This window comes from Schistocerca piceifrons, chromosome 2 (assembly GCF_021461385.2).
Source record: "Schistocerca piceifrons isolate TAMUIC-IGC-003096 chromosome 2, iqSchPice1.1, whole genome shotgun sequence".
NCBI classification, from domain to species: domain Eukaryota; kingdom Metazoa; phylum Arthropoda; class Insecta; order Orthoptera; family Acrididae; genus Schistocerca; species Schistocerca piceifrons.
The window spans coordinates 100824557-100837001 of NC_060139.1; the positions used below are offsets into that span (position 1 = coordinate 100824557).

General features: G+C 45.9%; 1 protein-coding gene across 1 annotated transcript in view; it reads right to left on the minus strand.

Annotated features, from left to right (window-relative positions):
• LOC124777166 overlaps positions 1-10656 on the minus strand; it is a 686524-nt gene extending 675868 nt beyond the window's left edge. Inside the window, exon 1 of the mRNA XM_047252473.1 lies at positions 9993-10656. Coding sequence (XP_047108429.1) covers positions 9993-10625 — 633 coding nt within the window. The 5' untranslated portion in view covers positions 10626-10656. The remainder of the gene's footprint in view (positions 1-9992) is intronic.
• Positions 10657-12445: the final 1789 nt, after the last annotated feature.

Here is a 12445-nt window from a genome sequence, read left to right on the forward strand (position 1 = left end):
CCCCGCACGGAATCGAACCCGGGACCTTGTGCTCGAGAGCGAGATCGCGACCGCGAGACCACGAGCTGCTCGTCCCCTGGACATAACAAACAGGGGAACATAAGGTGTATGATCACCAAGGACGGCAATTCATGCTCTGCAACGTGCTTGCATGCTGACCACACGGATGATAAGGAGTTCTTGTGATACGACGTTCCATTCCTCCGCCAGCGCCTTTGACGACTGATGGGTGGACGTCTACAGACGTTAAAGTAACCTCTGGCGTGCCACAGGGGAGTGTTATGGGAAAATTGCTTTTCACAATATATATATAAATGACCTAGTAGATAGTGTCGGAAGTTCCATGTGGCTTTTCGCGGATGATGCTGTAATATACAGAGAAGTTGCAGCATTAGAAAATTGCAGCGGATAGGCACTTGGTGCAGGGAGTGGCCACTGTCCCTTAACATAGACAAATGTAATGTATTGCGAATACATAGAAAGAAGGCTCCTTTATTGTATGATTATATGATAGCGCAACAAACACTGGTGGCAGTTCCTTCTGTAAAATATCTGGGAGTATGCGTGCGGAACGATTTGAAGTGGAATGATCATATAAAATTAATTGTTGGTAAGGCGGGTGCCAGGTTGAGATTCATTGGGAGAGTGCTTAGAAAATGTAGTCCATCAACAAAGCAGGTGGCTCACAAAACACTCGTTCGACCTATACTTGAGTATTGCTCATCAGTGTGGGATCCGTACCAGATCGGGTTGACGGAGGAGATAGAGAAGATCCAAAGAAGAGCGGCGCGTTTCGTCACAGGGTTATTTGGTAAGCGTGATAGCGTGACGGAGATGTTTAACAAACTGAAGTGGCAGACTCTGCAAGAGAGACGCTCTGCATCGCGGTGTAGCTTGCTGTCCAGGTTTCGAGAGGGTGCGTTTCTGGATGAGGTATCGAATATATTGCTTCCCTCTACTTATACCTCCCGAGGAGATCACGAATGTAAAATTAGAGAGATCGAGCGCGCACGGAAGCTTTCCGGCAGTCGTTTTTCCCGCGAACCATACGCGACTGGAACAGGAAAGGGAGGTAATGACAGTGGCACGTAAAGTGCCCTCCGCCACACACCATTGGGTGGCTTGCGTAGTATAAATGTAGATGTAGAACGCTGAACGCTGGGTGTACCGTTTGCAATGACTTGAAGGTCAACACGACCATGCAACATTATGCCTCCTCACACAATGACACGACTACCAGAACCATCGTGTTCAACAGTTCTGAACGTACCCTCACATGGCGAGAGGTGAGAACATGTAATGCACCCAGGAACATTGTCGAACGTGATCGCTTTGGTTGTCCAGGTGTTACGGTGTCGGGAGGCGTACTGTTAACTGAGCGTACTGACATCTAAATCTTTGAACACGGTTCACTCACCCGTCGAAGCTAATGTGTCACTGTACTCCTTCTTGACGTGCAGGGGTGCATTCGGCCCTCACTTCATTTTAATGATTGAGAATGTGCGGCCCTATCGAACACCGCAGGTGAAGGAGAGCTTTGAACGAGAGGACATTCGTTGACTGGCCTAGCCTAAACTGTCTTTCAACTTACATCCCATCGAGCACGTCCACCTGCAACAACGACCATCACCAGTTGTCAACCGCACTGATGCAGAAATGGAACGCCCCACTACAACAACTCCTTAGCAAACTCTTGGCCAGCGTGACAGCACTGTGCAGAGCATGCATTGACGTCCATGGTAATCACACACCCTATGAAGAACCATTTCCCGCCTTTTGTAAAGTCCAGGAACCATTATGAATAGCTGTGACTTCACTGTAATTATTGCCTTTGAATAAACGTGTCATTTCTCTTTATCTCACTGCATACTTATTTCAGTTACCTTCTCTAATATACTGCAGCTGTTCTTTCCATGTACGCTCCAGGTTTCATTGAGCTATGTTATTTGGGAGGTCAACGGCCTTGCTGCAGTTGTATCACCGGTTCCCGTCAGATCACGAAGTTAAGCGCTGCCGAGCGGTGTGCACTCAGCCCTTGGGAGGCAAGCTGAGGAGCTACTTGACTGAGAAGTGGCGGCCGGCCGGGGTGACCGAGTGGTTCTAGGCGCTACAGTCTGGAACTGCGCGACCACTACGGTCGCAGATTCGAATCCTGCCTCGGGCGTGGATGTATGTGATGTCCTTAGGTTAGTTAGGTTTAAGTAGTTCTAAGTTCTAGGAAGCTGATGACCTCAGAAGTTAAGTCCCGTAGTACTCAGAGCCATTTTGAGAAGTAGCGGCTCCGGTCTCATAAACAGGCATACGGCCGGGAGAGCGGTGTGCCTACCACATACATACCCCTCCATATCCGCATCCAGTGACGCCTGTGGGGTGAGGATGGCACGGCGGCAGGTCGGACCCGTTGGGCGAAGTTTTTTTTGTTATTTGGGAGTGACACACCACGTGAACGTTACTTTCGCCCTTAAGTTTTGCTCAGCAGTGTATAACCATGTTCATGTACAGTTTAGTCATAGAATATAACATATCCCCGAGAATGCATATTTTTTATCACCAGCATAGCAAGTGTATGCTCCATAATGCCAATGACAATTTTTACATGAAATTACGGGCCAGTAGCGCAGTGAGATATCCGCACGCTTCTGTAGTGACGTATTCTCGATGGCAACTAAGCCACGCAGCTTAAATTAGTTACAATTGTAAAAAGGGAGAACGCAAAAAGCCTCTTGTTGCTCTGTTATTAGTATGTCGACGCACTTCGTACATTGAAGGGGCGAGAGAATGAACTAGATATAAAGGCTCTCTGGACATAGTGACACAACGCAGACTTCTACCGGCGCTACATCAACCGGCAATTTACAACCGGCGAATAAGAAATCTCTTCATTCGATTTGTAAGTTAAAATCCACCCGAGATTCCTTTGTTAATTAATGTAGATACAGCGATATGAAATCCTATGATCGTCTTTGAAACTGTGTATACAGTTCTCAGAGAACTGTGTACAGGGCTTGCCTCGCTTTGGGTAGCTTGTGTACACGGCTACAGGAACGCATCTAGCTACAGAATTAAAATAAATTAATTTCGAACATCGATGGGAAATTAGACGTTTTTAATGTACCCTCCTGCTCAAAAATGGTTCAAATGGCTCTGAGCACTATGGGACGTAACATCTGTGGTCATCAGTCCCCTAGATCGTAGAACTACTTAAACCTAACTAACCTAAGGACATCACACACATCCATGGCCGAGGCAGGATGCGAACCTGCGACCGTAGCGGCCACGCGGTTCCAGACTGAAGCGCCTAGAACCGCACGGCCACACCGGCCTGCCCCTCCTTCTCCGAGACAAACGCAGGATAATTAAATTCCTATGAGTTTTGTTACAGGTTGAGGAGAAAAAGTATAAAACCAGCTTGCTTCATTCTTCGAGACGTTCGAGATGAGTGTAGGCGTAGCGAGAAAGCAACAAATCCGAAATATTCAGCTATTGCAGTATATTGCACCAGGTGCGACAATTGACCCATGAAATACGTTCGTCAAACCGATAGGAATTTTGAGATCAGGTTTCGTGAGCATTTGAATTTTACGCACTTGAGGTCAGCATTAAGTACAAATGGACACGGGTTCAGAATTACCAATTGGTCCAGAGCTTCATAAATTTTTCATCGCCAGAATGAAGGTCATACTTTGAATATACTTGAGGAAATTGACATTCTACGGGTTGGTAACCGCCGACTGGAATATACATTAAACAGCAAAACGGAATTAAGACACCGAAATGTACAGTACTTGCTAATGTCGACAGTCTTCATATCAATAAATAATTTTTACTTGCCGTGTTTATGTATTATCAAATTACTTTCGTATATTTTCGTTACTTTTTTTTAGTATACCGCTATGAATGTATGGACGCGTCCCGACATTCGGGTTTTATTAAATAGTTTCTTTCTGTCATCTTGTCGCGCCGCCTATTCCCGGGTTGCTTCGCGCTTGCCTGTCAACTCGTCACTTGTCCGTCTGCTCAGTATTCAGTTGGTATCGCCTCGTTCTTATTCTCGCCGTGATACGTTTGTAGCATACGGTAACAGCTAGGGTTTTTATTCTTCGATTTAGTTTGTTTTCCTTGCTACTCATTTTACCTTCTGCTCGTTTATTTTCGTTATGGTCTTCTGTATCATATGGTTTTAGTGTACATTTCATGGTCGTACACGATATTTTGGTTATTTCCTCAGGGCCAGCGTCATACAACAGACTTTTACGAGTTTTATCCAGTCCTTGATCTGACTGATAAAATTTTTATTATATGACTCTCCGTGTTTCTCCTTAGAACTTGAGTCATTTACTATGACCGTCTCCTTCATTCCGCCTCTCTTATTTTGACTCCCGTTCTTTCAAGCACGTTTTAATATAGCATTACTGAGCGTGAGTGAGGGCCTCCAATAATCTCTACATTTTGCTGTAAATGGTTTGTGTGTGAGTATTCTGCTTATTGTGTACCGATTCTCTTGAGGTTTGTTGTCCCTTTCGTATATTTAGTGTTTAAATAGCATTGAAGTTACATATTGCTTTCACTGTAACTATTGCAAAAATTTTTAAAATTTTTTCCTCCATCTGTTTTTTCTATTCAGTTGTACCTGATGATGCAGCTTTAGTGCTGCGAAACCGGTTGCTCTAATAAATGATTATTCAACAGCTGCTGCCGCTTTGCTTGGTAAGAATATATTCTTACAGCTGATTACTAACAACACAGTGCGTTCGGAAATTCCGGTTACGAACTTCAAGGACTTGTAGAAGGGAGTGAGTACATAATAGCTTGAATAGGAACCCATGTCCAGAAACCTACTGTTTCCTCGGTATAGCCGTCTGAAAATATGTTTGCTAGGTAGGTATGCAACAGGGTGGTCATGGTGGGGAGAGAGGGGTGGGGGGGTGGGGTGACGGATCGGTTGATGTCATTTGGTGTCCTCTCTGACCTGGTTCGAGCCTCATTTTCGCCACAGTTGCGCAACGCCTTCGAGAGAGGGTACCTTCGCCGTTAAGAGGCGTGACGTTAACAGGTTGACGTCGCACACCCGAATTGGAAGAGGCCGCAAAGTATCACGTTGAAGAGTATCCGTCAACAAGTACACGACCAATTGCTTTGGCTTTTAATGAGTGGAATTGTAAAAAAATGTTATATACTTGGTCACGCCTAATCAATTACTTGTAAATGTGGTCGCGTTACCAACGTGTTTTCAAATGAGTTCCAATTCAGAATATGATCTGCTCATTACACTCTACAAGTCTAGACGTTTGTAACGGGAATTTTGGTACCCCCTGCATAAAGAGTGTTGCTAATGTACAGAAAGATAAAACCTATTTCTCTAAAGAAAAAACATCGTTTGGATCACAGCTTTTCCTTACCAGTTAGCAGTTTAAAATTGCGTTGCAGATCATCTTCATGTCAAAGATGGGACAAGAACAAGGACAACAACAACGAAAATTACACTTGATACTACTAACTTGACGCTCAAAGACTGCACAGATAACAAAATATTATCAAACCACACATACCTTGTGCCACAAAGTGCAGTTCGGCAACATTGGTATAATAATTTTTGGTGCCAATTATCTGTCGGTTCATAATATTTTGTTGTTATTTGCACATACTTTGAGCGTAGTGTTTGTAACATCATAATTCCCCAATTTTTATTGTTGTTGCCGCTTTTCGTGTTCCAGCTTAGACCTGGTGATCTGCAGCACAGATAGAAACCGATAATCGGTAATGAAAAAATGTACCCTGACGGTGTTTGTTTATTTATTATAACAAAAGAGCCGACGGTTCCTAAAACTTGGCATTAATTATGAAAGACTACTAGGGTGTCAGATCGCGTCATGTCCGTCTTCAATATCTTTTAAGCGATCGACGGTTTCGACCTATCTGCTGTGATATCCTTCAGGATCTTCTGGTGTTCACTGTCGGGCAGTGTTCACGTGTCTGCGAACTCTAGAAGATTTTGAAGAAGACTCCAGCTGAAGGGTCAAAACGTCTATTGCGTAGACGAAATTGAAGTGTAACAGACGCGGCCTAAAATCCTAGAAGATTTTACCTTCAATGACCGTGACCACGAAAGTCTTCAGGCTTGAATAATGCACAGACAAACCGCCACATGACGTGTGTTATTTGATTTACTGATTAGTTTCACTTAGCAGGTATGAGAATCCTCAAATATTAACTGGCCTGGTCCCAAAACGTTAGCGTACGGTACTGCGGTGTCTACGTCTACATGTACATCTACATATACGTCTACGTGATTACTCTGCTGTTCACAATAAAGTGCCTGGCAGAGGGTTCAGAGAACCACCTTCAAGCTGTCTCTCTACCGTTGCACTCTCGAACAGCACGCGGGAAAAACGAGCACTTAAATTTTTCTGTGCGAGCCCTGATTTCTCTTATTTTATCGTGATGGTCATTTCTCCCTATGTAGGTGGGTGCCAACAGAATGTTTTCGCAATCGGAGGAGAAAACTGGAGATTGAAATTTCATGAGAAGATCCCATCGCAACGAACAACGCCTTTGTTTTAATGATTGCCACTCCAATTCACGTACCATGTCTGTGACACTATCTCTCCTATTTCGCGATAATAGAAAACGAGCTGCCCTTCTTTGTACTTTATCGATGTCATCCGTCAGTCCCACCTGATTCGGATCCCACACCGCACAGCAATACTCCAGAACAGGGCGGACAAGCGTGGTGTAAGCAGTCTCTTTAGTAGACCTGTTGCACCTTCTAAGTGTTTTGCCAATGAATCGTAGTCTTTGGTGTGCTCTACCCACAATATTATCTATGTGATCGTTCCAATTTAGGGTATTTGTAATTGTAATCCCTAAGTATTTAGTTGAATTTACAGTCTTCAGATTTGTGTGACTTATCACGTAATCGAAATTTAGCTGATTTCTTTTAGTACTCATGCGAATAACTTCACGCTTTTCCTTATTCAGGGTCAATTGCCACTTTTCGCACCATACAGATATCTTATCTAAATCATTTTGCAAGTCGTTTTGGTCATCTGATGACTTTACAAGACGGTAAATGACAGCATCATCTGCAAACAATCTAAGACGGCTACTGAGATTGTCTCCTATGTCGTTAATATAGATCAGGAACAATAGGGGGCCTATAACACTTCCTTGGGGAACGCCGGATATTACTTCTTTTTTACTCGATGACTTTCCTTCTATTACTACGAACTGTGACCTTTGTGACAGGAAGTCACGAATCCAGTCGCACAACTGAGGTGATACTCCGTAGGCACGCAGTTTGGTTAGAAGACGCTTGTGAGGACGGCGTCGAAAGCCTTCTGGAAATCTAAAAATATGGAATCAATTTGACATTCCCTGTCCATAGCACTTATTAGTTTACGAGTATAAAGAGCTAGTTGTGTTTCACAAGAACGATATTTGCTGAATCCGTGCTGACTATGTGTCAATAAATCGTTTTCTTCGAGGTACTTTATGATGTTTCAATACAGTATATGTTCCAAAACCCTACTGCAAATCGCCGGCCGCGGTGGTCTCGCGGTTCTAGGCGCGCAGTCCGGAGCCGTGCGACTGCTACGGTCGCAGGTTCGAATCCTGCCTCGGGCATGGATGTGTGTGATGTCCTTAGGTTAGTTAGGTTTAAGTAGTTCTAAGTTCTAGGGGACTGATAACCACAGCAGTTGAGTCCCATAGTGCTCAGAGCCATTTGAACCATTTGAACCTACTGCAAATCGACGTTAGTGATATAGGCCTGTAATTCAGCGGATTACTCCTACTTCCCTTTTTGGGTATTGGTGTGACTTGAGCAATTTTCCAGTCCTTAGGTACGGATCTTTCTGTGAGCGAGTGGTTGTATATAATTGCTAAATATGGAGCTATTTTATTAGCATACTCTGAAAGGAACCTGACTGGTATACAATCTGGACCGAAGGCCTAGCCTTTATTAAGTGATTTAAGCTGCTTTGTTACACCGAGGATATCTACTTCTACGTTTCTCATCTTGGCAGTTGTTCTGATATATGACGCAATGTTCCCTCGGACATTCATGCATATCCGAAGGAATATTGCATCGTACGTCTGACAACAGGTACTGCACTATCGTATGTATGCGCCAACACTGGGCAGTCAACTTTCAACTAAAAATGTATACATAATGGATGTACAGGTGCAGTTTGTAGACACATGGTTGACGACATATGGAAGTTTGCGTCTGGCTGTGAAACGTGCTCGGACAGTCTAATGGTAAGACGGCCGTTCGCGATAAGCGGGAAAACCAGGTTCGAATCTCGGTTCAGCACAAATGCCTGGATTTGCTTAAAAAAGAAGATCAACAAATATACCGGCAAAATAAATGACGAGGGTGGTTTCTCTGCGTCTGTAAGGTGTCAGGCAAATCCAACACCTTCCATGAAAACCCTGACATGATAGCAAATCCGACATTATGTCACATAGTTCCGAACAAATCCTGACATTAAATTAACCAAAGTAATACGATCAACGAGTGAGCAAATGGAATACCACAAACTAACACAAGAACGCCTAAATGCATGTCATACCTTCCCACCGTGAAACAGACGCAGTTCCGAGGGGAGAAACGACAACAGACGCCGAGAGCAGAACCATGTTAAGCTAGAAGGCCCTACGATATGGGACGGACACCCACATCGTCGGCCGACCGCCAAGACCACCCGCCAGCCCATGTTAAGAGATAGAGCCCTCCAGAAGAACAGTATAGATCTTACGATAACGCTAAAATGGCCACACCAGCTGCAAGTTTTAGCGTGAGACTATACGCGTGTCTGTTTCGTTGCAAACGTTAAAAACATTGCCCCACCACGAAAAGTATAACGTTTCTCATTGGATAGACAGAATTTTTGTAGGCGGAGCTTAAGGTTAACATTGAGACCCTGATTGGTCAGTTAAAAACACAGCCACATACCTTTTTCTTAAACCAGCTTTGGTAAATTGTAGTAAGGAGAGGTTAGAGAGGAGTTGCTTCCTAGATGGCGAGGTGTGTGGAGCTGCGCCGCCCGCCGCCCTCTGATACTGCCTAATCAACGACAAGGTAATGAACGCACGCGATGCCACATGAGAGCGCATAAGCCTTCACTCAGAACTGCAGAAGTCTCATCTGTTACACCCCCTTATTACATAATACTAGTGTCGATCGTCAATTGAACTTCGTGGTATTCACATTTGCTATTAGGAGTTAAAATCTGAAACGGGATGATTTTTTTGTTATATAGTTATTGAGAAACCACATCAGCCACTGTAATTTACGACAAGTTAAATAAGTAATTAAAGATAATTGAGGGTCACTGTAGACCATTTTTGATAGTTTTCTCTTTTATAAAGCTTCATTTAAACCTAGATTATAGATGTGATATGGCATAGGTCATCCTTCGATCCATTATAGAACTTGGAAACCCATTCAGGGAATATTCGTTCACATTTTTGTTGAACGCAGTTGGTTTTTATCATCCTGTATTAAAATATTTCCTTTTATCAATAGTGAAATTTATAAACAATGTTTTGTGAGTAGAATAAAAATTCCAATGGTTAACTTAACTGCTTTTTCGACGTTATTTTACCAGCTAATTAAAAATAGGAAAGCCTTCAACCCCTTCCACTAAATTTAATTAGTATTAAGATTCTTTTACAGCGAGTGCAGTGGAGCTGACGCTGAAATCTTAAGTATTTGATTATATCATCGCTAGTCTCACTGAACTCTTCTGAACTCTACATGTCATGTGTGGTCTGGCGTCTCCTTACCAGCAACAGGTCCCAGGTTCAAACTAGTCAATTCCCTACAAAACACGCTCAGAGCGTCGTTGCGCGAAAGTGGTAGGGAAACACGGCTTAGAACAAACAGACACCACGCAGAATGTTAGACGTCTATTGCAAGCGAGACGACGCATGGTCCAGAATTGCAGTCACTGTGATCTGAAGATGTGAAGAAGGATTGTGGCACTTACCAAGCTCTGACCGTGCGGGCAGCACTTGGGCAGGCAGTAGTGGCTGGCACAGTATTCCTCGGCGTCGACACACACCCTGACGAGGCCGTCACCGGCGAGGCAGCGACCCACGCCCTCCGGCAGCGGCTGGTCCTCCGGCACGTCCACCAGCGCCCCCTTCTCGCAGTTCTCCGGCACCAGCATCGCGCTCGTGTCGGGGAGCCGCTCGTCCGTCGAGTTCGCCAGCATAACGTCCCAGTCGGTTGTGACGTCCTCGAAGACGCCGGATACCGGTCCAGAGTCTTCCGCGTAGCCCCAGGTCACGGCGGCTTCACTAGTGGCGCCGACACTACCGTTGTAAGCGTTCTCCACAGTTTCCTCCTCTCGTCTGCCGGACGAGGGGTCACTCTGCAGTAGCGTGACGTCGGTTGTGGGAAGCGGCTCCGTGGTATATTCGCCAGGCGCCGCGGTGAGGTTGAGGAAGTCATCGCCGGCGTCCGTCGTGTGGTTGGCGTCGGGCACGCACGCCCAGATGGTGGCGTCATAGCTGAAGCTCGGCGCGCAGCAGCTGCCCACGGGCTGCAGCGCTGCGGCGCGTGCTGCGAGGGCGATGGCGAAGGCGAAGGCTAGGGCTACCAGGAGCGGCAGCCGCATGCTCCGCTGCCCGCAGACCGCCGTCTGTTCACTGCTGACCGGCCGCCGGGCGCTGCACTGCCGCGCGCCGCTCTCCGGGTTCCGGTTGTGCCACGTCGCGCATGCGCACCGCCGCGGGAATCCCTCTCGCCGACCCGCGTCGTTTGCACGCTCGCATGACGCGCTGCCCTCGGGCGCCAGCTTCCAGCAGCCGCGTGGGTTTGTTTCTCGGCCAGACGCGGCTCTTTCCACGCGGATCGTTTTCGCCCGGGTTTGGCAGCATTCCAAAGGAAATCGAGCTACTCCAAAGACCATTAATCCTTCGTCTGCGTACTTCACAAGCCGTCGTCACGTGTAATGTTCGGACGAACAAAATACCCGGTGACGATAGCTATCTACATCTACATTTACACTCCGCAAGCCACCCAACGGTGTATGGTGGAGGGCACTTTACGTGCCACTGTCATTACCTCCCTTTCCTGTTCCAGCCGCGTATTGTTCGCGGGAAGAACGACTGCCGGAAAGCCTCCGTGCGTGCTCGGATCTCTCTAATTTTACACTCGTGATCTCCTCGGGAGGTAAAACTAGGGGGAAGCAATGTATTCGATACCTCATCCAGAAACGCACCCTCTCGAAACCTGGACAGCAAGCTACAGCCGGCCGCGGTGGTCTCGCGGTTCTAGGCGCTTCAGTCCGGAGCCGTGATGTGCTACGGTCGCAGGTTCGAATCCTGCCTCGGGCATGGATGTGTGTGATGTCCTTAGGTTAGTTAGGTTTAAGTAGTTCTAAGTTCTAAGGGACTGATGACCAAAGCAGTTGAGTCCCATAGTGCTCAGAGCCAGCCAGCAAGCTACACCGCTATGCAGAGCGCCTCTCTTGCAGAGTCTGCCACTTCAGCAGTTTGCCAAACATCTTATAACATCCACGATATCGATATATATGGTGTTACAAAAAGGTACGGCCAAACTTTCAGGAAACATTCCTCACACACGAAGAAAGAAAATATGCTACGTGGAAATGTGTCCGGAAACGCTTACTTTCCATGTTAGAGCTCATTTTATTACTTCTCTTCAAATCACATTAATCATGGAATGGAAACACACAGCAACAGAACGTACCAGCGTGACTTCAAACTCTTTGTTACAGGAAATGTTCAAAATGTCCTCCGTTAGCGAGGATACATGCATCCACCCTCCGTCGCATGGAATCCCTGATGCGCTGATGCAGCCCTGGAGAATGGCGTATTGTATCACAGCCGTCCACAATACGAGCACGAAGAGTCTCTACAATAGGTACCGGGGTTAGGTACACAAGAGCTTTCAAATGCCCCCATAAATGAAAGTCGAGAGGGTTGAGGTCAGGAGAGCGTGGAGGCCATGGAATTGGTCCGCGTCTACCAATCCATCGGTCACCGAATCTGTTGTTGAGAAGCGTACGAACACTTCGACTGAAATATGCAGAAGCTCCATCGTGCATGAACCACATGTTGTGTCGTACTTCTAAAGGCACATGTTCTAGCAGCACAGGTAGAGTATCCCGTATGAAATCATGATAACGTGTTCCATTAAGCGTGGGTGGAAGAACATAATGACGAAACTAAAATGAGCTCTAACATGGAAATTAAGCGTTTCCGGACACATGTCCACATAACATCTTTTCTTTATTTGTGTGTGAGGAATGTTTTCTGAAGGTTTGGCCGTACCTTCTTGTAAAACCCTGTATATACAGGGTGAGTCACCTAACGTTAGCGCTGGATATATTTGGTAAACCACATCAAATACTGGCGAATCGATTCCACAGACCGAACGTGAGGAGAGGGGCTAGTGTAATTGGTTAATACA